Source organism: Gadus morhua, chromosome 11, assembly GCF_902167405.1.
Source record: "Gadus morhua chromosome 11, gadMor3.0, whole genome shotgun sequence".
In the NCBI taxonomy this organism is placed as follows: domain Eukaryota; kingdom Metazoa; phylum Chordata; class Actinopteri; order Gadiformes; family Gadidae; genus Gadus; species Gadus morhua.
In genome coordinates this window covers 18888478-18908969 of record NC_044058.1, presented here as the reverse complement: position 1 = coordinate 18908969, position 20492 = coordinate 18888478, and the positions used below count along the sequence as shown (strand labels likewise).

Below are 20492 nucleotides of genomic sequence, written 5' to 3'. Positions count from 1 at the left end.
TGATTGGGAGGGTGTGGCTTGTTTGGCTTGAGAATGGGGAGGAGTGATGTGCTAAGGATTAAGGGGAACTGAAAGAAAATAAGGGAATGAGGAGGCATCAGTTGGATGTCTTTAATTTAAGATAATGATAGTCTTGTAGCAAAGAGCTCAAGGCAGCAGGAGCACATGAGAGCTTACACACTGGTCAACCAGCGAACCCAGGCTTTGAGCTGGCATCATAATTTTTTTGTCTTGTTTCTGTCTGCACATACAGTAGAGATCTGATTGAACAAAGTGTAAAAATTTTTTTTATCACAATTAAGCAAGTACAATTAAGTATTTCATTATAAGTCATTCAGAACATATTAATGTCTATGGGAATAATTCATCATACATATATGGTTCATATTAAGATAATAACTTTAAATATTTTTTTATTACTTGGAAGCTTACGTTTAAGTCTAAATGAATCATGATTATAAGATATATCCTGCAATGTACCTTTGAAAAGCTTTGCTCTATGGTGTCCCTATTATAATTAATGGATCATTTACCACAGGATTTTTTATAAATTAATGGCATACATAATAATACTTACGATTCGACTACGACTAAAGTATTAACACATTTAGCTGATACGAGGGGATTTACAATAGAGGTGAAGAAGAATAAATTATAACATTTCTAAAAACATCTGGGTAAATACAGATTAGCTATGGAAATCAACAGATTAAGATGCGATTCCTAGATAATTCACATAGATTATATGTACTTTATAACATCATTATTACTACAGTACTGATAAGATGTCTGTTGCTTTTAATGATAAAAAGGTATCAGCCTCTCCAGTGGCTTTCCAGAGGATCAGACTATGACCTCATTAGGGGGTGTGTCCCCAGCCAATGCTGCAAGCGCATTGGCCACCATTTGCTTAATCATGAGACAGGTCGTCTCCAATGTGTGAGTCCCCATGTGGGGTAGCACGATGACATTAGGAAGAGATAACAGGGGATGGCCTCTGAAATGTCACACAAACACACACACACACACACACACACACACACACACACACACACACACACACACACACACACACACACACACACACACACACACACACACACACACACACACACACACGTTAAGTTGCTATTACAATAGTGTATAGGAATGATCTCTTCTTTTCGCTTTTAATAAATAAGTACACTAACAAAAACTGCATGGAAAGAATCCAACAACCAAATAGCATCAAACATCAGACTCCAAAAAGTTTGACCTTAATGTTTGACCTCTGTTACTGTACTGCGCGGTTATTAAGCCGATGTCTAAATAATATATAATTGCAAGGCAATACTGCAGTTACCAATGCAAGTGATAGTGAAGTCTTTTGGGAGTTTTGTTTAATTCATTTTTTATCAATTATTATCGATTTTTGTTCATGTATTCTTTATTGATGCCTTTAATTGGCCGTATTCATCTAACCTACATATTACATAACATTAACGTAGGGGTTAATGTAAATTCAATTGCACTGCAGAATAGGTCCCACACTATGATCATTCTCTAGGTGAAACAATGGCCGTTTCATCACGGTGTTTGTGCGTGCGTTTACCTGGGCAGCGGTTCAGGGTAGGTCACATCTAGCGCTGCAGCCTGGATTACTTTGTTCTGAAGAGCTTCAACAAGGGCCTCCTGATCCACCACTTTCCCTACAAACAAACACGGGAATATTGGGATGCAGTCGAGCATGATCGAATGGCGTGATTCTATCCACTGGAGCAATTTATTGCTTTGTTGTATGCTTTGTATTCTACATTCAAAACACATTTGTTGCAGGGGTTACTGACTGGGAAACCCTGAGAGAATAAGGGAACACGAAATGAGGGAGTGGCACAGGAAATGCATAGTTTTACTTATACGTCTCACTCTACATGTGGCCCAGTGGGTGACAACGCAAAGCAAGCAATTCTTACAGAAATACGGTGAGCAAAGTATGTGTCTGTGATAGCCTGATATTCTCACATGTGCCCACAGACTTTTGTTTGATCAGTGTAACCTGTGCCGCAAATAATTGGACTTATTAAAAGCACTGTATGCTTTTTGCTCCACTTCCATCCACCGACAGAATAAATTGGGTTAGGGTAAGCAATTTAAAAAATCACACTGACGCCAACATCCCTCTCCAGAAGAAGATGAAGTCGTAGAGGGGACTCCACAAGAGCGCTATGGGAAAAGGAAGGTTAAATAAGCCTTAAAAATGTTGGCGTCTATCAACGAGAAGCGATAGGACACATGGCAAATTTCTTTGCGCTGAGGCTTTTTCTCACACTACTTATATCCAACCTCGAGGGAGAGGACATTTCAACAACTGAACGAAAAGGCTTTCAGCGCTCACCTTTTTGGCCTTGATCACAGCGAAGATAAAAGAGTCAAGAATGACGGTAAGAACCATTACATTTGTTTGTCCATTAAGCATTATTGTGTGTTGTGATCGTCTATTTTGTGGAGGAGTTTATTTAATATGATGTTTACATAACATGTGTATTGCATCACAGTTGTGTGATGTTATTGGTCAATAATAATATGTTATAGTGTGGACACCAACCTCGGCTGATGTTGATCAGGGTGGCGCTGGATTTCATAGCTGAAAGCTGCTCTCTTCCAATCAAATGTGTGGACGCTGCGGTTAGATTAACCAACACCACAACGTAATCAGACATAGCCAATAGATCATTGAGTACAGGGCAGTACTCTGCCCCCACCGTCTGCTCCTCCTCCACTGGCCTGTGGGAGTCAATTTTTACAGTCAGATACATAATCCATTTTAATAAGTCGCCCGTCAAACTTAGTAAAATGTTAGCAACGTAACTCAGCCGCAGATAGGCTCATTCCTTTCAGCAGAGGCAGCCAAGAATGAGCCAATAAGTACCACTATAGCTTGAATCACTAATGAGGGAGTCTGCTGGTTGGAGCTCATTAAAAAGGTTAAAGCAACAATACCTTGAAAGGAAAATGAGAATTCCTAGGGGTGCAAAAATGCTGTAAAAGTTAGATTATTTCTAGTACAACATTCACTCATTCTGTCAATTGTTTTGTTCTACTCTTTAGAACATTAACATATGTAAGGAGAAGGTCCTTTGACTTGAGATTGGACCTTATACCTGCGTGTCCGGTTGTGGTAGTATATCTTCATGTCGAAGCCTTGTGCTCTTTTGGCCACCATCTTTCCGATGTTACCCATTCCAACAATTCCTAGTGTTTTGTTGCTGATGTCTTTTCCAAGGTGAATCTCACTGATATCCTCCCCTTCCTCGTGATTCCGAGAAAAGGAATCCCCTAATTGAGAAGTGTTTTAAAAACAGAAAGCAATTGCTGTCAGTTCATTATTAATACATTACTGGGCTGATTGAGCTTATGCGTCAAAAACCCAGGGCTACTTTTGGTAAATGTTTTTTGAGTCCAAGTTAAAAACAACCACCAGTTTCCTTAAATCACTGATATATCTAACTAAACCTGGTTTCCACAACAGAAAGCCAAAATAGTTTCTTTGCAAATTGATGCAATGGAATGCAATGAACTGAAAATCGTTGGCCAAGTTATACAAAAAAGAATGGCTTCCATTCCAACCAGCGTACAATATAAAAGGTTGTACACAAAGATGGTTGGAAAGCCAAAATAGCTACGCAGCAATCACTAGAAGCACAGATTCATACATTTTAAAGTCTCTTAACCTGGAATTAAAGGAACTATTTTTGATTCCATCTGCCAAGTGTCAAATAATTCAATGCACTGTATTCGTGCTGTGCAATTAATCACATTTCGATAGTGATTTCTATTTTTTTTATCAGCTGGATCTAGCTAGATACATATATGTACGTTATTTTCTATTTGAACATTTTTAATGGGACATTTCTCAGAAGTTACAAAGTCACAAAGTCTTTTTTTAGAGATAAATGCTGAATAATGCATCATGTTTTCAAACTCAAATATTTGTTTGAGTGATCCTGATTTCAATATTGACCAAAATAATCGTGATTATGATTTTTTCCATAATCAAGCAGCCCTACCCTGTATGATGTTCCTGGCAGATGCCAACATTAGCCCCATGGCTAGGTCGGCTGTAGGTTTGCGCACAACATCAGGAGTGTTTGTCACTTTAACCCCAAAACTGTTAATTAGGGGGATGTCCAAATGATCCACTCCCACACCTCCATTCACTACAACCTGGAGACAAAGGGAGAACAAAATTAAACAAAAATGTTTAAATCTAAATAAATAAATAATAATAAAGAGATTCCAATTCTGTGCCCTATACCACGAAGCTCGCTGAACATACCCAGGCTTTCTTGGGAAAACCTGACTCGACAGAGCCGCAACTCGCAATCAGTTAAATGGTACCACGAAGCTCACTTTAGATTCAATTAGTTGAACCAGGTTTTCCGCTTTAGGTTCAGTGCGCGTTTTTTGCGTCATTTTTCTCACCTTTACGATAGATCAAGCAGTCTATATGTGTATAAGTGAAAAGATTCTGCATATTGTCTGTAAAATAACTATGCCAAATGCAGAATTGTTCGCCATTAATCCAAATAGAATGATGATGATTTAAAAATGCATAAGCAACGTCCATCCTGCCTTATTCTATCATTTAGGGAATTCACTTTAAATACACCCTATTTAAGAAATTTATCGCATGTCTTCGACCGCTGAGAGGTAGCGGCTGTAGCGTAGTGGATTAGTATAAGGCCCGAACGCCAGCAACCGGGGTTCAAATTCGCCAGTCTATCATCATGCATTTTACCCCCATAGATGTGGTGCCAGCACGGCCTTGAAAATATGGGTTCAAGTTCGAAATAAGCACAAAAATATAATTCCATAAGCTTTAGTGAATAAGTATTCCATATGCATGAGAATTAGGACTTTTTAAGCTTCACATAAATTCGCGTCACTTGGGAGTCGAACCCCCCGCGCAAAAATTCAAGACTGACGCGCTACCTCCACTCTAGCTGTCACTGAGACACAATGCGCAACAGTAATCATTGTCTACATAAGGTCCAAAAGGACGATCAAATAACGAACACCCTCTGATGAGAATCTGTATCTCTCATGAAGAACCCCAATTTCGTTGTTTGCACAATGACAATAAAGTCTAAAATCTGAATATCGTCAGACAATGCCAAGGGATCGGTTCTGTCCCGTAAAACCCTTGTCTCCGGAGAAGTGCGCCGGGGTCCACGGGAACACCCACAAATTGTGACGCCATTGTCGGAGGAGGGGCTAGAAAGCTGCGCACGCCGATTTAAGTAGCCGATCTCCGGCTAGGCCACACCAGACGCGTATCTCGCGTACTTTTTACGCGAGATACGCGCGTAAAATGTTGCTTGACCATTTTGTGTCAAAAATGGTCGCATACGCGCAATACGCGCTATACGCGCCTACGTCACTCGCCTAGATGAGTCCATGTCCATGCAAGTGAACGGAGCGTTCCCTCTTCCTCATAACTATCAAACCAAACATCCTTCACATTCACCGAGCGAACATTACGAAAGTAAAATGCACATTTCTCGCTAAAAATGTTTCCATAAACGCATTTAATGGCGTAACTATGTTACTATTTCCACCCAGAATAAAGAAAGTTGTCGGCCGTGGCTGCGCTGGAGTCCGAGGTAGGAAACCCCAACGCCGCCGTGTTTGGGTGATAGAGTTTAGATCGGGTTAGATTAAATAATCTCGGATATAAATAACAATAATCGGGTTAAATAACTTCACATGGTGTGTCTGGTGTTTTTCCCAGCAGAGAAATAGTCCGCCAAGACGTTGAGGTTGCTTAGTAACCAGAGACTGTCCATGCAAGTGAACGGAGCGTTCCCTCCTCGTCTTAACTATCAAACCAAACATCCTTCACATTCGCGGAGTGAACATTATGAAAGTAAAATGCACATTTCTCGCTGGAAATGTTTCCATAAAAGCATTTAATGGCGTAACTATGTTACTATTTCCACCCAGAATAAAGAAAGTTGCCGGCCGTGGCTGCCATGGACATGGCTGCGCTGGAGTCCGAGGTAGGAAACCCAAACGCCGCCGTGTTTGGGTGATAGAGTTTAGATCGGGTTAGATTAAATAATCTCGGATATAATAATCGGGTTAAATAACTTCACATGGTGTGTCTGGTGTGTTTCCAGCATTCGTAGTGTTGATCAGCACCGCCAAGACGTTGAGGTTGCTTAGTAACCAGAGACTCTGTCCATGCAAGTGAACGGAGCGTTCCCTCTTCGTCATAACTATCAAACCAAACATCCTTCACATTCACCGAGCGAACATTATGAAAGTAAAATGCACATTTCTGGCTAAAAATGTTTCCATAAAAGCATTTAATGGCGTAACTATGTTACTATTTCCACACAGAATAAAGAAAGATGTCGGCCGTATGCTTCTGTCCAAGCTCACTACTCTCTGCCAGTGACGTCGGGTCAAGCTCAACGCTGATTGGCTATTGCGGCGCGTATGAGCGTTACTCGCGTAAAAAGTTCAATTTTTTGAACTCCTCGTACGCGCGTATATGTACGCGCGTATATGTACGCGCGTATATATACGCGCCTCATACGCACCTAACGCGAGTAAAATGTTGCTTATACGCATGTAACGCTCGTACGCGTCTCATACGCGCGTAAACCAATGGTTCCCTATGGAAAAATTGCCGATTTTATACGCGTGATACGCGGGTGCGTAATACGCGTAATACGCGCGTAAACCAATGGTTCCCTATGGAGAAAATGGCGATTTCATACGCGAAGTACGCGAGATACGCGTCTGGTGTGGCCGCACCTTTAAGCCGAAAAACTGCTCCCGACCAGGTTTGGTTGCGAGCATAAGTCACCATGGTGATACAGCGACGCTAAAAGAGATCGACTTTCGTGGTACAACTAACCCAGGCTTGGAGCTCAACATACCTCGCTAACCCTCTAAGCGAGCTTCGTGGTACAGGGCCCTGATCTCAAGGATCATAGTTTGGGTTTAGTAATGTTGATTGTAAAGATGCAGGAACGACTAAGAAAAACAAACCACCCATAAACACCCTTCTCCCCAATGGCATAAAAGCTAAGTCATATATCAGTCAATAAGACGTTACTTGAAAAAATACAGGGTATTTTGCTTGTTTCATATGTAATTTAAGGGATTGACATAAATATGAGCGTAAACATGCCTTTGTAAATCATTTCAACAAACAATGACTTAAGGAAAAATATGTGTACAGTGTGTTAGCCAATAATCCATGTGGCCAGTCCGATACCTTCAAATTAGGAAGTCCTTGTAGGAATGAACTGTTGATGTAGGTAGAACAGCCCCACACCAGAATTGCCTGGATCTTTTGCTTGACCTCTGGTTGGCTTGCCATCTTCTCGAAATCAATCACAGTAAAATGATCCTCTACCAAAGATGAGAGTGAACTGTAGATGGCTTCTGGTCTGCCAAACTTTCTCGTTAGGACATAGGGTTTCTCCATCTAGAATATATTTGCATTATCAATTATATCATTATTGATTGTATATTATTTATGTAGTCAATTTCTCAATTCCTGTGAGATTAGCTACTAAATGGCAAAAGATATACACTTTTATAAAAATAGTTTAGAGGCAATTGAATGCCTAAACTTAATGCCAAACATGAAGACCACACTTTGATACTATGGATCATCATGCATGATGAATAGTTTGACACAATTACAGGTTCTTTATTATTGTTTTGCCTTCATTTATGGAAAAGAGGTACACGGTCCATTTCACAATTAAAAAGCCCCCCGTCGTCAACCAGTTTCAAGTATGAGATCCAAACATTTTTGGTATCTTAATAGCTGTTGTGGTTTCTAACTCCTTCTCCTCTTCTATCATTTATGACATTTGAAATATTTTACTTAAACTATTTGAGCTATCGCAGTTCAAATTAAACTCCAAAAACAAAATAAAACTAACTAACTTACGTTTATCATGTTGTCAGTAATTGGACACATAGGCCTATTTGTTTGATTAAATGATTTGATAGAGGGGAGAACACTTAACTCAACGCTTTACAACCAATGTATGTCCGTCCGTCCCCCCGATCATAAACAAACTTAAAGCCCTTGATTGTGGGCTAACAAGACAATCCAATTGTTTTGGCAGATGGTTATAGTGTTGCCTCATTTGTAACTGCAGGCAGTGTTTTCCTGCTCTGTGGGGTATTATATGTAATTCGGTCTTTGACCTCAAAGTGGACTCGTGTTATTTCTCGTAAATGTATCCGTTTTATTTCTTGTTCGTTGGTTGTCGGGAAGCTTAGAGAAGCTAGTGTCGCAGCTGCAGACAAGTCACGTTCTATAAACGTTCTAAGGTTTTATGTTTCAAGCAGGCAACAAGAAAGATTTAAGTTAACCCCATTGGCTACAAGCAGGCAAAGTGGTTAGTGTTGTGTTTTTGTTTCCTTTTGTTTGCCGTGAAGGATTTGTATGCTCTTGAGTAATTGTTTGTGTGTTAAACTAATTTCATGTCTGTATTGTATTGTAGTTCTACGGTGTGATTAAACCATCAGTAAAAGGAGCCGGAGCCTCGAGTATTTCAATGGGCGTTACATCATTCATGAGTTTCGAGGACGACGCTGTAGTTGGCATCCGATTCGCAGCATCCGATTCAGCAGCTGGTCCACTTTAAATCGGTCCTGATTGAAAACCACTACACCTAGACTCTTCAAATCGGGACTAAATTATCACAGTGAGGCTATACATTATAATAAACATAGTTACAGATTTGTGAAACCTTTTTTCTATTTGTGAATGCAATACAGGCTCATTTTAATGCTTTTTAGGGGTCCAGACCCCAGACTGCATTAGAACGGGTCCTGATTGAAAACCACTACACCTAGACTCTTCAAATCTAGACTAAATTATCACAGTGAGGCTATACATTATGTAAAACATAGTTTCAGATTTGTGAAACCTTTACCCTATTTGTGAAAATGCAATAAAGACACATTTTAATGCTTTTTAGGGGTCCAGACCGCATTTGAACTGATCCTGATTAAAAACCACTAGGCCTACACCTAGACTCTTCAAATCTGGACTAAATTATCACAGTGAGGCTATACATTATGTAAAACATAGTTTCAGATTTGTGAAACCTTTAACCTATTTGTGAAAATGCAATGCGGTCTGGACCCCTAACAAGCATTCAAATAAGCCTGTATTGCAGTGGTTTTCAATCAGGACCGATTTGAAGATTCTAAGTGGTTTTCAGGCCGAATCAGATGCTGCGAATCGGATGCCAACTTCTGCGTCGTGTTTCGAGGTGCCCCTGAGCAAGAAACCTCACCCTACCTGTTCCCGACGGGCTAGCTGTCGCCTGCATGGATGACACCGCCGACGGTGTGTGAAAGTGTTCATGAATGGGTGCATGAATGGGTGAGTGTAAACATTTGACAGGATTGCATACGGATTTTAATACACATTGTCAGCTCTATCATAATAGTTAGTGCATGTCTTGCACATCAAATATCCCCTATCTTGAAGTCCCCCTAACTTCAAATCTCCTGAATGGCAACTAGCAGACTGGGTTTTGGTTCCTCAGATTCGCTAAAGGGATCCCTAAACATGACCCCACCGTCTCGCCATCCGCTACACTTCATACTAAACTCGACTGCATACGTTCAACTATTAAAGTAGGGTTTCAATTACTTTACCGTGGTGGAATACAAACGCGTCGCTATGTGCCCGGGATTCTTCAATCTTTGAATCAATCGTATGCAAGTAATGCCTGAGACGACGACTATGCCCTGCATGGTTTGAAGACGTGAGCCAGCGAGCACAGTGCGTCTCCCTGCTTTGGTTAATCAAACACAGAATCATCGACCAAAGGTCCAAAAACATAATGCATAAGCCATTATTTGGGTATGGGCGTACCCAAATACGCATACTTTTTTTTTTAACTTGTAGTACGTAGTCGTATTGCAGCTACCCTTACAAAGTAAGTACTGTTGCACACAGTATGGATACAATTGGGACATTACAGGTGGTTTAATTTAACTGATTAGCATACCTGTAACAAGAGGGGGGCTGGGCAGTCGTTATTTAAATCACCGTTGCGCTGCTTTTTGACTTGGCTCATACATCTCGCTAGAAGAAACGCTATTTGAAAGTGTTTGACAACATAGTACTAGGTTGTTTTAATTGAAAAACGAGAAAAATCGCTCATCCTTGTATAGAATGAAGAGGTGCTTTACAAAAATGTATATAGTTTGCATCATTTTCTTTTTTCTTTTTTAAAGCTCATAAAATAATTTGGGTCGCACATAAATTGACAGGGTCGGACGGAAACCGGAACCGATTTTTTTTTTTTTTAGGCCTAGTAACCCACCACAAACTGTTCACAAGAAATCACAAATATATAGTACTTAACTTTGCCATTATCAGATAAAGATTATTGGTGGCCAAGTGCCTCACTTTAGCGTCCTTCACCCATCCAGCCACAGCATATTGGTAGCAATGGTAGGCCTCAGTGCTCTTGAACGCATTCAAGATATCTCCACTGTATGGGGAGGGGTTGTGGACTAAATAAATATATATGTCATGAAGATTGATTTGAGGCAAGCCTGAGGCCGATGCTATTGGACAAAAAAAAAACGTAATAACAAATAAGGATCGGAGCCTAAAATCATTTTTTTTTTTGGCGAGATCGGTCGTGGAAATGGCGGCGTTCCAGAAAACGTGACATAGATGAACGTAACTCTCTCCCACTCCCCGCATGCGAACCCAAACACCACACCTCACACCACCTGACTATCTCCCATCATACCCTACTGATGAAAAACTATTTAGATACTTTGTGGTATGGTCGTCTCGGGCTAGGTATGACTCGGAGAGTGATAAATGTTGAATGCGTGGTTTATTCTAGCAGAGACACAAGGTAAACAAGCTTGCGTTCTGGAGCTGGTTCATGAAGCATCTCTCGAACACAGGTAAACAAACCGTTTATATCGGGAGTGGGCGGAATGGTAAAGAAGACACGCCTACATGTTCTAATTTACACAGTTAAACCTTGGTCTGTCTTGGCTTTAGCGGAAATGGCAAAGTGGCCATGTTTGTAGTCTTTAACTTATCTACAAATCATAAAACCTTATATGGTGTTGTCCATTATGTGAAAGAAGACCCCTAACCCCTAACCCCAACCCTTAACCCCTCCTCTCCAATACGCCATCCCGGATCCTAACCCTACTACACCTCCTCCCCCCTCCTCCCGAAACAGGGTCTGTAGTCCTTCGCTTCGCCCTGCCCTCCCAGATCCGACCAATCACCATCCTCCCAGTCGTCACCACCTTCTCCCAACAGGACACGCGCCATACACTGGGGCATAACACAACACTTCACCCCCACACAAGAACTCCCTACACCACTCCATTAAAACTCATATCTGCCTACAAGAAAAACTAAAATGATAAGAACCCCTGGTCATCTCAGACCTTCACCTATCACCTATCACTATAATCCCCACAATCCATCACCATACCAGACCCACTCTCCTTCCCTCCAAGCACCGATTGCACCAATATTGTATGCATCATAGTCACCTGCACCTGCATAATCACCTGCACCTGCACCAACTATTTGTTTCCTTTGCTGACGGGGACCTTGAAGCTATACAGGTGAAAGCAAGAAGAGACGTGTGGCCATCATAATACTAAATTAGCTAGAAGGATTTGATTAATTTAAGAACATCAGTTTATTTTCTGTCAATAACCTAAAATATCACAATTGGCATATTCCATTGAATAGGATACAACCGAAACAGAGCACAATCCATGATGAACTAATAGCGTCCTGTCATGTGAAAAACCAAGCAGAAATAAAATACCGAAATACGAAACGTAGTGTTTTGGCATACTTTCATATGCATATAGTCATTAAATAATTCATTAATATTCAAGTGTATTTATTTGTCTTATTATCTGTGCAATTGTTTTTTATGGGATATGTCATCTTTGGTCTTTACATGCTGTTGCTATGGACATCAAGTAATACGTTACACCTTGTGGCCACCAGAGGGCTCACGTGCTCCATCTTTCTTTATGTAAACTACAACCTAAAATCAACGACAGTAGTTAATTTAGTTTTGGGACCAATTATCATAACCTGCTGTAGTCCGGTTCCGTATGGATAGGCTTCTGGGTCCGGACCCGGACCGCGGGCCGCCTGTTAGTGATTTACACAATCTATCTTTTTTGTGATTACCTTAGTGATTCTATATATAACTAAGTAAGTTCCGCCAAATTTTTTGGGGAAATTGGATGACATCAACTGCAACATGGGTCTTATCCACGACAGTAGTTAATTTAGTTTTGGGACCAATTATCATAACCTGCTGTAGTCCGGTTCCGTATGGATAGGCTTCTGGGTCCGGACCCGGACCGCGAGCCGCCTGTTAGTGATTTACACAATCTATCTTTTTTGTGATTACCTTAGTGATTCTATATATAACTAAGTAAATTCCGCCAAATTTTTTGGGGAAATTGGATGACATCTACTGCAACATGCGTCTTATCCATGTTTGTGTAATAATGAATTATTACACACGTCTCTTCTTCAAGGCGAAAGTTCCCAGTCTGAACTCTGAAAACTAGAGACTGGTGCGAGTGCAAGGTGCATGTGGCCTCGGGACGACACGCAAAACACAGAAACCGTAAAAGAATGGACCGCATGCCACAAGTTAATTCTAGACTCAGGGTGTGTATGCCTACCCTCCGGCTAGTCAGTGGTTCCAGTCATGCAGAGAGACCCAAAGACAGGTTGTAAGGAAAAATGGGAAGATTACGAAAAAAAGGAAGGACAAGAATATCAACAGACAAAGGGTGTGTGTGTGTGTGTGTGTGTGTGTGTGTGTGTGTGTGTGTGTGTGTGTGTGTGTGTGTGTGTGTGTGTGTGTGTGTGTGTGTAAAGCCCAGTCCTGTCATTACATTTCCTTGGTACAAACTCTGGTCTACGCTGGAATGTCTACACCACATGGAAACACACACACACACACACACACACACACACACACACACACACACACACACACACACACACACACACACACACACACACACACACACACACACACACACTAAACCTTTTCATGCTACACAACACATTGTAACTCTTTTGTTGAATGGTTATGGAGTCATGTCAACACCATCAGGCCTGCAGAAAAGTAGATGTTATGACCCAGCCGTTAGGTCTGCTCTATTTATATACAGTATTTTGTCCCATTTGTTATAGATTCCACCCGTTAAAGTAGGCCTTCCTCATTGCTCAGAATCAGTTGGACATTCCCTGGCGAATAGGATCAAACACATTCCACTATTGTATGCCGTTTGGACTGATAACAATGGTATGTTTATTTAACCCATCTGGATCCTCATAGAGTTGACACTTTTTTTGTCAACATTATATTCATTATTATCAGAAACCTCCATGATTTTATTACATTGTTTATAGCGTTCCTTCCCTTGAAAACAGTTAAAGATGAGTCAATGTTGATTGTTGAAATCGCTAGTTAAACATTTAGAATTTTTGCGTCTTATCTGTCTGTAACAACGATTCACAGTTGTAGTTTGTCCTTCAGTGAGGCTTTTTCCTTGTATTGTTACAAGAGTTAAACAAGGAGGGAAACGAAGGAAGCAGGACCAGAGAGGAGCGAGAAGAGACGCGGTTGTTTGAGGAGTCAAGTGAGAGAGAGGCCCATCTGGGGGCCAATAGAAGACTGAAGGGCCCTTTGAGAGTCTGAGGCATGTGAGTTTATAAAACACTTGGGACTTTAAAACCACTTGGTCCAGATTAACTATACTCATAATGCAACAGTCAGACATGAACTTCAAAACTTGCTCTGCACACGAGTTAGAGGACAATCGACAGCGGAGCATCAAGTTTGGATTGCCTGATAGCAGTGGACTGTGTCAACACAGTTTCAGATATAGCATTGAATGTCGATTGTCACATAATTGATTGTCACTGAGGCTTACAACCTGAATGAATCACTGGAAGGGTTGACAAATTTGTTAGAATAAAATGGATAGATCCTAAACACAGATTAGATATAGTACAGATTAGAGGATACAATGGGTAAAACCAGGTTAAAAGTGTTGACCCAACCCCCAAATAAACACATTTCTTCACGTGTGACAATATATATATTCCCTTGATATCGTCAACAAAATGTGTTTCCATCACCTTCTCTTATCATGGTCCACAATAACTCTGTAAAACCCCTTAAATGTTGAAGCCTGTCCTTGCAAAGCACTTCCCTCCGGTGCTGCCCCGAGGCAGCAAGTTTTTGCAAGCCTATTTCTGCAGCTATGGCTGGAAGTCCCTGACTTTGTATTTCAGTTCATCATCATTCATATCCACCAGTCAAAGTGGATGATTACACACCCGGTAATACCTAATTATAAAATCATTTGAACATGTAAACATTTTATAGGATTATTTTACTTGATACTCTGTTAGTTTCCCGAAAAACACGATGGACGAGGCGTTGGCTGACAAAGACGCCCAGCCGTCGTCATTTGTTGAGAATACTGGCTTTAGCGCTCTGGTGAAATTAGCTGACCCGAGCTACATCATTCCTGGGAGGAGGGCCATCCGAGGTTTCTCAATTGTTTACGCAATAAAATTGGAACTGTGTCAACGATGGTACAAATTTGAAGCTGTATCCAACACAGAATACTTCTACAAACCCTTAAGCACAATTCCTTCGCATGAAACAAATAGCAATTCTAAATCACATTTATACACCACTTTTAAAAGTCGTATGATTTAGCTCCGTTTTACTTATCAAGCCTTGTTGGTTAAGACGATTACGTCGAGTAAGACAGGCCACACCCTCATCCGGGAGAGGAATAATTCCGACCTGGGTAAAATAAACTATGATGATGATGATGACATAGAAAAAAAATTGTGGTCACAAAAATATTACAAATTTGACCTGGTCGTGCCACACCCTCCTGAATTCAATTTCCGAACCGACCACCGTTGAGCATGAACAGATAAGACTTGAGCTATTGTCATCATCATGGTGTACAGCAGGAGCTGTGGCTGGGCAGAGAGTTGCCGGAGCACAGATCATTCACCGAGCAGTGAGATGCAAACGTATGATCCAACCAAGTACTGACGTTTTATCCCTCCCAGAGGATTGTATGTTTCAGCGGTAGCGTTTTTCCTCCACGTCCATTACTTACTACTTATCTACAATCTGCTTAAACCACACGTTACACAGTATCATGGTTCTACACAGACATCACGGGTGATTGTATTGATTGCTGCATAAAATACTGTCCTGGTGCTTAGCCTATTGACCCAAACACAGTTTCTTTGCCATTATCAGTTTTTATACAATGCTGACCTGGTATCCCCCCAAAACAAGTACATTTTCATTAGTACTAGGGAGAATGAATTGATTCCCTTGAAAGGTCAACAAAATGTATTTCCAGGCCTTGATGGGGCCTCAATAACTCTTAATAGTGCCTCATAAATGCGGCGGCTTCGCTGTGCAAAGAACAAACCTCCGGCGATGGCCTGAGGCAAGCCAATTTTTGGGGAGGCGGATCATACTAGTAAGGCCACAGCCTGCAGTTCCAACAGGAAAGTGTCTCTGGCACCTTAACGGTTGCTTTACATTTTTATTTAGCAGACGCTTTTATCCAAGAAGACTCACAACGGTCTGTACACTCCGACGGCAGAGTCAACCATGCAAGAAGGCAGCCGGCTCATCCCAAGCAGCTAGGGTGAGGTGCTCTTGCTCAGGGACACCTTGAACTGGCGATCGAACTAGCAACCTCCCGGTTACAAATCAACCTGTTCTACCTCTTGAGTTAAAACGACCCCTGCCGCTGATGTTATCCGCAGTGGATGCGGAGACACTGATTCATGTTTGTTTCGTCAAGAATTGGACTATTGCAATGCATTGTTATCGGGATTACCGAACTCTACCACAAAAAGTCTACAGCTGGTACACAATTCAGAACGAGAAAGTTTGATCATATTACACCTATTCTCGCCTCTCTACACTGGCTACCAATAACTTTCAGATCAGACTTTAAGGTGCTATTGTTAACCTATAAAGCCTTGCATGGATTATCTCCATCGTACTTGAAGGACCTGATCATTCCTTATAGTCCTTCTCGGTCTCTCCGGTCTTCGGGAGCTGGCCTTCTTTCACTGCCGAAGGTTAAAAAGAAATCGGCTGGACAGAGAGCGTTTGCCTATCGAGCCCCTTTTTTATGGAATAGGCTGCCATCAGCGATCAGGGAAGCTGACTCTGTGGAGCTATTCAAAGGGAAGCTCAAAACGCACCTCTACAATCTTGCATTTGGAGTGTGAAAACAACTGATGCGAGAGTGAAGACTACTCTGTTTGCTTGTGCTTTTCTTATTACATTATACATTCCCACTATGTACTTTTCCGTTCTAATTCACTATTCTGTCTGTTCTAGCGTGTTGCGGGTACTGGACTGGATGCCTGGACTCTCCTCATGGATAACCGGCCAGAACCCCATCACCATTTTAATATGATGTGCATGTATTTACCTGTATGTCAATTGTGGCACCCATTGCACTCCTGACCATCCCTGGAAGAAGGGATCCCCTACACTGCGTTTCTTCTCAAGATTTCTTCCTTGCTGATTCAAGGGAGTTTTTTCTTGCCCGTGTGGGGGCATGGGTAAAGGGGGGTGTCACAAATATTTGGCCTGTTAAGCCCTTTGAGACTGTAATGGTGATTAAGGGCTATACAAATAAAATTGAATTGAATTGAATTGATGGACTTTGTCGTTTTTCCTGGACACAAGCCTGCAGGCCAAATGAAATGGACCTCTACAGACCAATGCAGCATACCAACGTTGGTGCGACCGACTGACCCACAGTTGGGCCTCACGGCTAGTCCAACTGTTCTCCGCAGCGGCAAACATATCGCCACTGTCAAATTCGCAGCAGGGCGGGAGGCCAGCCTAATGCGGGACACATTAGCGCCAGACATCTTGGTTGTTAATGAGAATTCCTCAGCGGTCGCTCCCACATGTCGCTCCTTCATCGTATTAAACCGGCCCCATATTAGATAATCTGTTGTGATTAGCCCGACCCAGGCCAGGTCTGCTGGCAATCTGTCTGAACGGAAGGGGGTGCAGAAGCATATGCCAAGAGCAAATAAAACACAAGCTTGCACGGTCTGGCTCCCAAGTGAAATCGTACAACTTTGAACAAAACAAAGGCTTCCAACACCCTCGTTTAACTCACTTGAAACGTGTGTGGAGGATGGGTGGTTTAAGCAGCCTCGCCTGTCCTGAGTCTGACTGATTGGAGTCTAGGGCTTGAGGCTGAGGCTGCACACCTGCTGTACATTAAGCAATCCCACACACACACGCAGCATGACGCAAACGCACACACACTGGAACCTTGAGAACATTTCCTATTATGTTCTGCATAAATGGCAATAAAAATAATCCATTTCCTTATCCTTATCACTCACTCACTCACTCACTTACTCTCACACACACACACACACACACACACACACACACACACACACACACACACACACACACACACACACACACACACACACACACACACACACACACACACACACACACACACACACACACACACACAAAGAGCTCCTACATGGCAGCATCGATCCCCTTCTCATGCATCAGTTGTCTTTCAAACACTTCAATAAACATCGCCCCCCTGTGTCCCTGTTCTGGAGGAGCCCAGTAAAAGCTGGGTGGTGTGTAGCCATCTGTCTTGCTAGAATGGTACTAGCTGCCGGGTGTGCGGGTTCTTACACCCCCATTGGGCAAACCTTTTCACTCCCCTCCATGGGGGGAGTGATGTTTTGTCTTTCACAGACCGTAACATGAAGCTACAACAGTAAAGGTTTAAAATCTACAAAATGATTGGGAATGAATGGAAATGTTGAAAAGCTCTGTTTGATGAAATAAAACATCTAGATTTCTTTTTTTCATAAAACATTTATTCATAAAACTATATACAATGAATGGTAAAACAATCAATATTTTTTAGCTAGAAAACAGATAGAAATATAGCAATCCCAAACATATCTCTCTGTAAAATATTTATTTGTATAGCGTTCACGATAAGTAGTATGATTACTTTCCCTTTGTAATGATTTGTACATTGACTGTGTGGTTGATATTTACATTGTGCCTGTTAACACCTGTTCACATCAGTAAGCAGGTTTACACTGCAGATTTTGGTTAAAAAAACATTCACACCACCTTAACATACTCTGGTCATGCACACACACACACACGCACACACACACACACACACACACACACACACACACACACACACACACACACACACACACACACACACACACACACACACACACACACACACACACACACACACACACACACACACACACTCTTAAAGTCATTAGTTTTACAATATGGCTCAACATTATACAAAAGAGAAATCTTGGCTTACTGAAACTCCCTCAGACATGGACATAACACTTTAGACATTGGAACATCTGAAATGCTTTCCTCTCCCATGGTAAAGTGCAAATAAAATATACTCTTCTTTCCTGCCCTCTCTTACAAAGAAGATGCCCTTTTTTGGTAATGGCTGATTGTATTGATTGCTGCATAAAATACTGTCCGGGTGCTTAGCCTATTGACCCATTTAAAGCTTCCAGTTTACTTTAGCATTTTAGCTTTTAAGCCCTCGTAAGCTCGTCAAAATGCAGTTCGCCTCTTGACGACCTTCGACCTTTGACGGTTGCTTACGCGCTGAGGCTCTGGATGGATGGACTGTAGTTGGTGTGACACTGTGTCCCCGTGGCTTTACCCCAAAGGTCCAGCTCCTCCGTTGAAGGCGTTGAATGCAGGAGCTCTACTCCGCAGGGCTCCTTGCGCATTAACACCGCTATTGACAAGCTCACTGCTGACCATCTGAACGTTCACACCGAGTGCTCTTCGTTGAATCCTCCCGGCGCTGCGGCACCGGCGTCAAAAAAAACCCTAATCCCGACGTCCTCATCCTAACGAAACCTCCTCTTTACTTCTCGTCGCTCACCGAACAGTCCAGGGGTTTGACGTCCTGTATCTCCATGATCTTGGCGTCCACCTGCAGCAGCCCCTCGACCGCCGACACCTTGAGCTCCTCCTCCTCCTCCCCGGGCACTTTCTCCTCAGACGAGGAGGTGCTACGGCTGGACAGGGTGTCCATCTCGTCCTCCACCACCGCCAGACGCTCCGCCATGCAGTGGGCGGTGAGCCGCGCCTCCGGGTCGTGGTCCCAGCACTCCTCGATGGTGCCGCAGATGGCTGCGATGCCCTGTGATGGGAGGGGGGGGGGGGGGGGGGGGGAGAAGGGAGGTGTTGGTACTGGGACTAGGGCTGTGCGATCAATCAAAGTTTGATTGCAATTTCGATGTTTGGTTCAAACGGTCTCCAAACTAATATTATCGAGTTTACATTATTTTCTATTTTAACATTTTGTGTTATTTTTAAGGGGAAATTTCAACGTTCTCAGATAGAAAGTGTTTTCTTTTTGGAGAGAAATGCTGATTAAACGCATCATGTTTTCAAACTCTAAAATAATCCTGATTCCAATATTGACCAAAATAATCGGGATTAGGATTTTTCCAATAATCGAGCAGCCTAACTGTCTAACTGGGAATTCAGCGTACTGTACTGGAGTGGAATACAGGGGGCTACCCCATGCTGGGAAGGCCAGGGTGGTGGTGAGAGTGAGAGAGGAACAGAGTTCTGGTAAAGCGGCCTGGGTGGGAATCTGTTGGTTGGCCAGCAGTTGCTGATGTTGTTGTAGTTGTTGCCAAAAAGCAAATATCATTTGCACCATATGCGTGTGTAAGAGGCGATGATATTAGACATTTAGTCTTGTTTATATGAGTCGGGGGGACGATATTGCTCAACTAAAACATGGATTGGGAAACTGATTTGAAACCGATGATCTTTCATAATCGTGGGAATGCGTGGGACGTGGGAAAAAGTGAGAAAACTAAACCTCTGATAGATAAGGGATGGTTTTAGTATGAGGTTTGTCTGAAATCATAACTACTTACTATGCAATAAAAAAGAGTATACAAAAAAAATCTTAATTCTTCAAATATATGGACACTAGAGTCTTGGAATACCCATAATGCATTTGGACCCAAGGACAAATGCCTTTGCCGCGACTATTAAACTCTATTAAAAACCATTACAACCGCAATATTTGTATTATTATTGCAATCATATACAACAAATATCCTTCTGTTTGTACACATATAACTCAGTGGGTTTGCGGCGTGTCGTCTCCATCAATTACGGCCGGCAGGTTGAATTCCGGGATTTCTTTTTTACTTTTGGCTCACATACTAATAGCGCGCCAGAAAACAGTGCACACTCTAGCATGGTGTATACGATGCAAAGGTTTCGATTCGGCCACTGCACTGGGTTCTCGTCTGTCTATGAATGCGTGTGTTG

At 42.1% G+C, this 20492-nt stretch overlaps 2 protein-coding genes across 3 annotated transcripts in view; both read right to left on the bottom strand.

Annotated features, from left to right (window-relative positions):
- Positions 1 to 87: 87 nt before the first annotated feature.
- Positions 88 to 9854, bottom strand: zgc:136493 (D-glycerate dehydrogenase). 2 transcript variants are annotated; one of them, XM_030369579.1, is made up of 7 exons: positions 9685 to 9854; positions 7268 to 7480; positions 4047 to 4203; positions 3141 to 3315; positions 2585 to 2763; positions 1592 to 1688; positions 88 to 997 (listed from the first exon to the last, which is right to left on the bottom strand). In XM_030369579.1, exons 1-7 carry the CDS (start codon positions 9781 to 9783, stop codon positions 844 to 846), a joined length of 1074 nt encoding a protein of 357 aa, XP_030225439.1. In that variant the 5' UTR covers positions 9784 to 9854; the 3' UTR covers positions 88 to 843. The 2 variants fall into 2 exon arrangements, with proteins under 2 accessions (XP_030225439.1, XP_030225440.1); XM_030369580.1 differs by lacking the exon at positions 7268 to 7480 and having other exon boundaries at positions 9685 to 9834.
- An 8132-nt stretch (positions 9855 to 17986) lies between these two features.
- The window catches only part of LOC115553395 (TGF-beta receptor type-2), a 28775-nt gene continuing 26269 nt past the window's right edge, over positions 17987 to 20492 (bottom strand). Inside the window, exon 10 of the mRNA XM_030369575.1 lies at positions 17987 to 19338. Within this exon, the coding sequence (XP_030225435.1) occupies positions 19060 to 19338 (279 nt within the window). The 3' untranslated portion in view covers positions 17987 to 19059. The remainder of the gene's footprint in view (positions 19339 to 20492) is intronic.

Excerpts from the sequence above, each read along its gene's own strand:
- zgc:136493 (XM_030369579.1), bottom strand. The coding sequence starts at position 9,783 with ATGCAGGGCATAGTCGTCGTCTCAGGCATTACTTGCATACGATTGATT. Across the intron at positions 3,316-4,046 it reads TGCCAGGAACATCATACAGG|GGGATTCCTTTTCTCGGAAT; the intron begins GTAGGGCTGCTT and ends CTTCTCAATTAG. Across the intron at positions 2,764-3,140 it reads TACCACAACCGGACACGCAG|GCCAGTGGAGGAGGAGCAGA; the intron begins GTATAAGGTCCA and ends TGACTCCCACAG.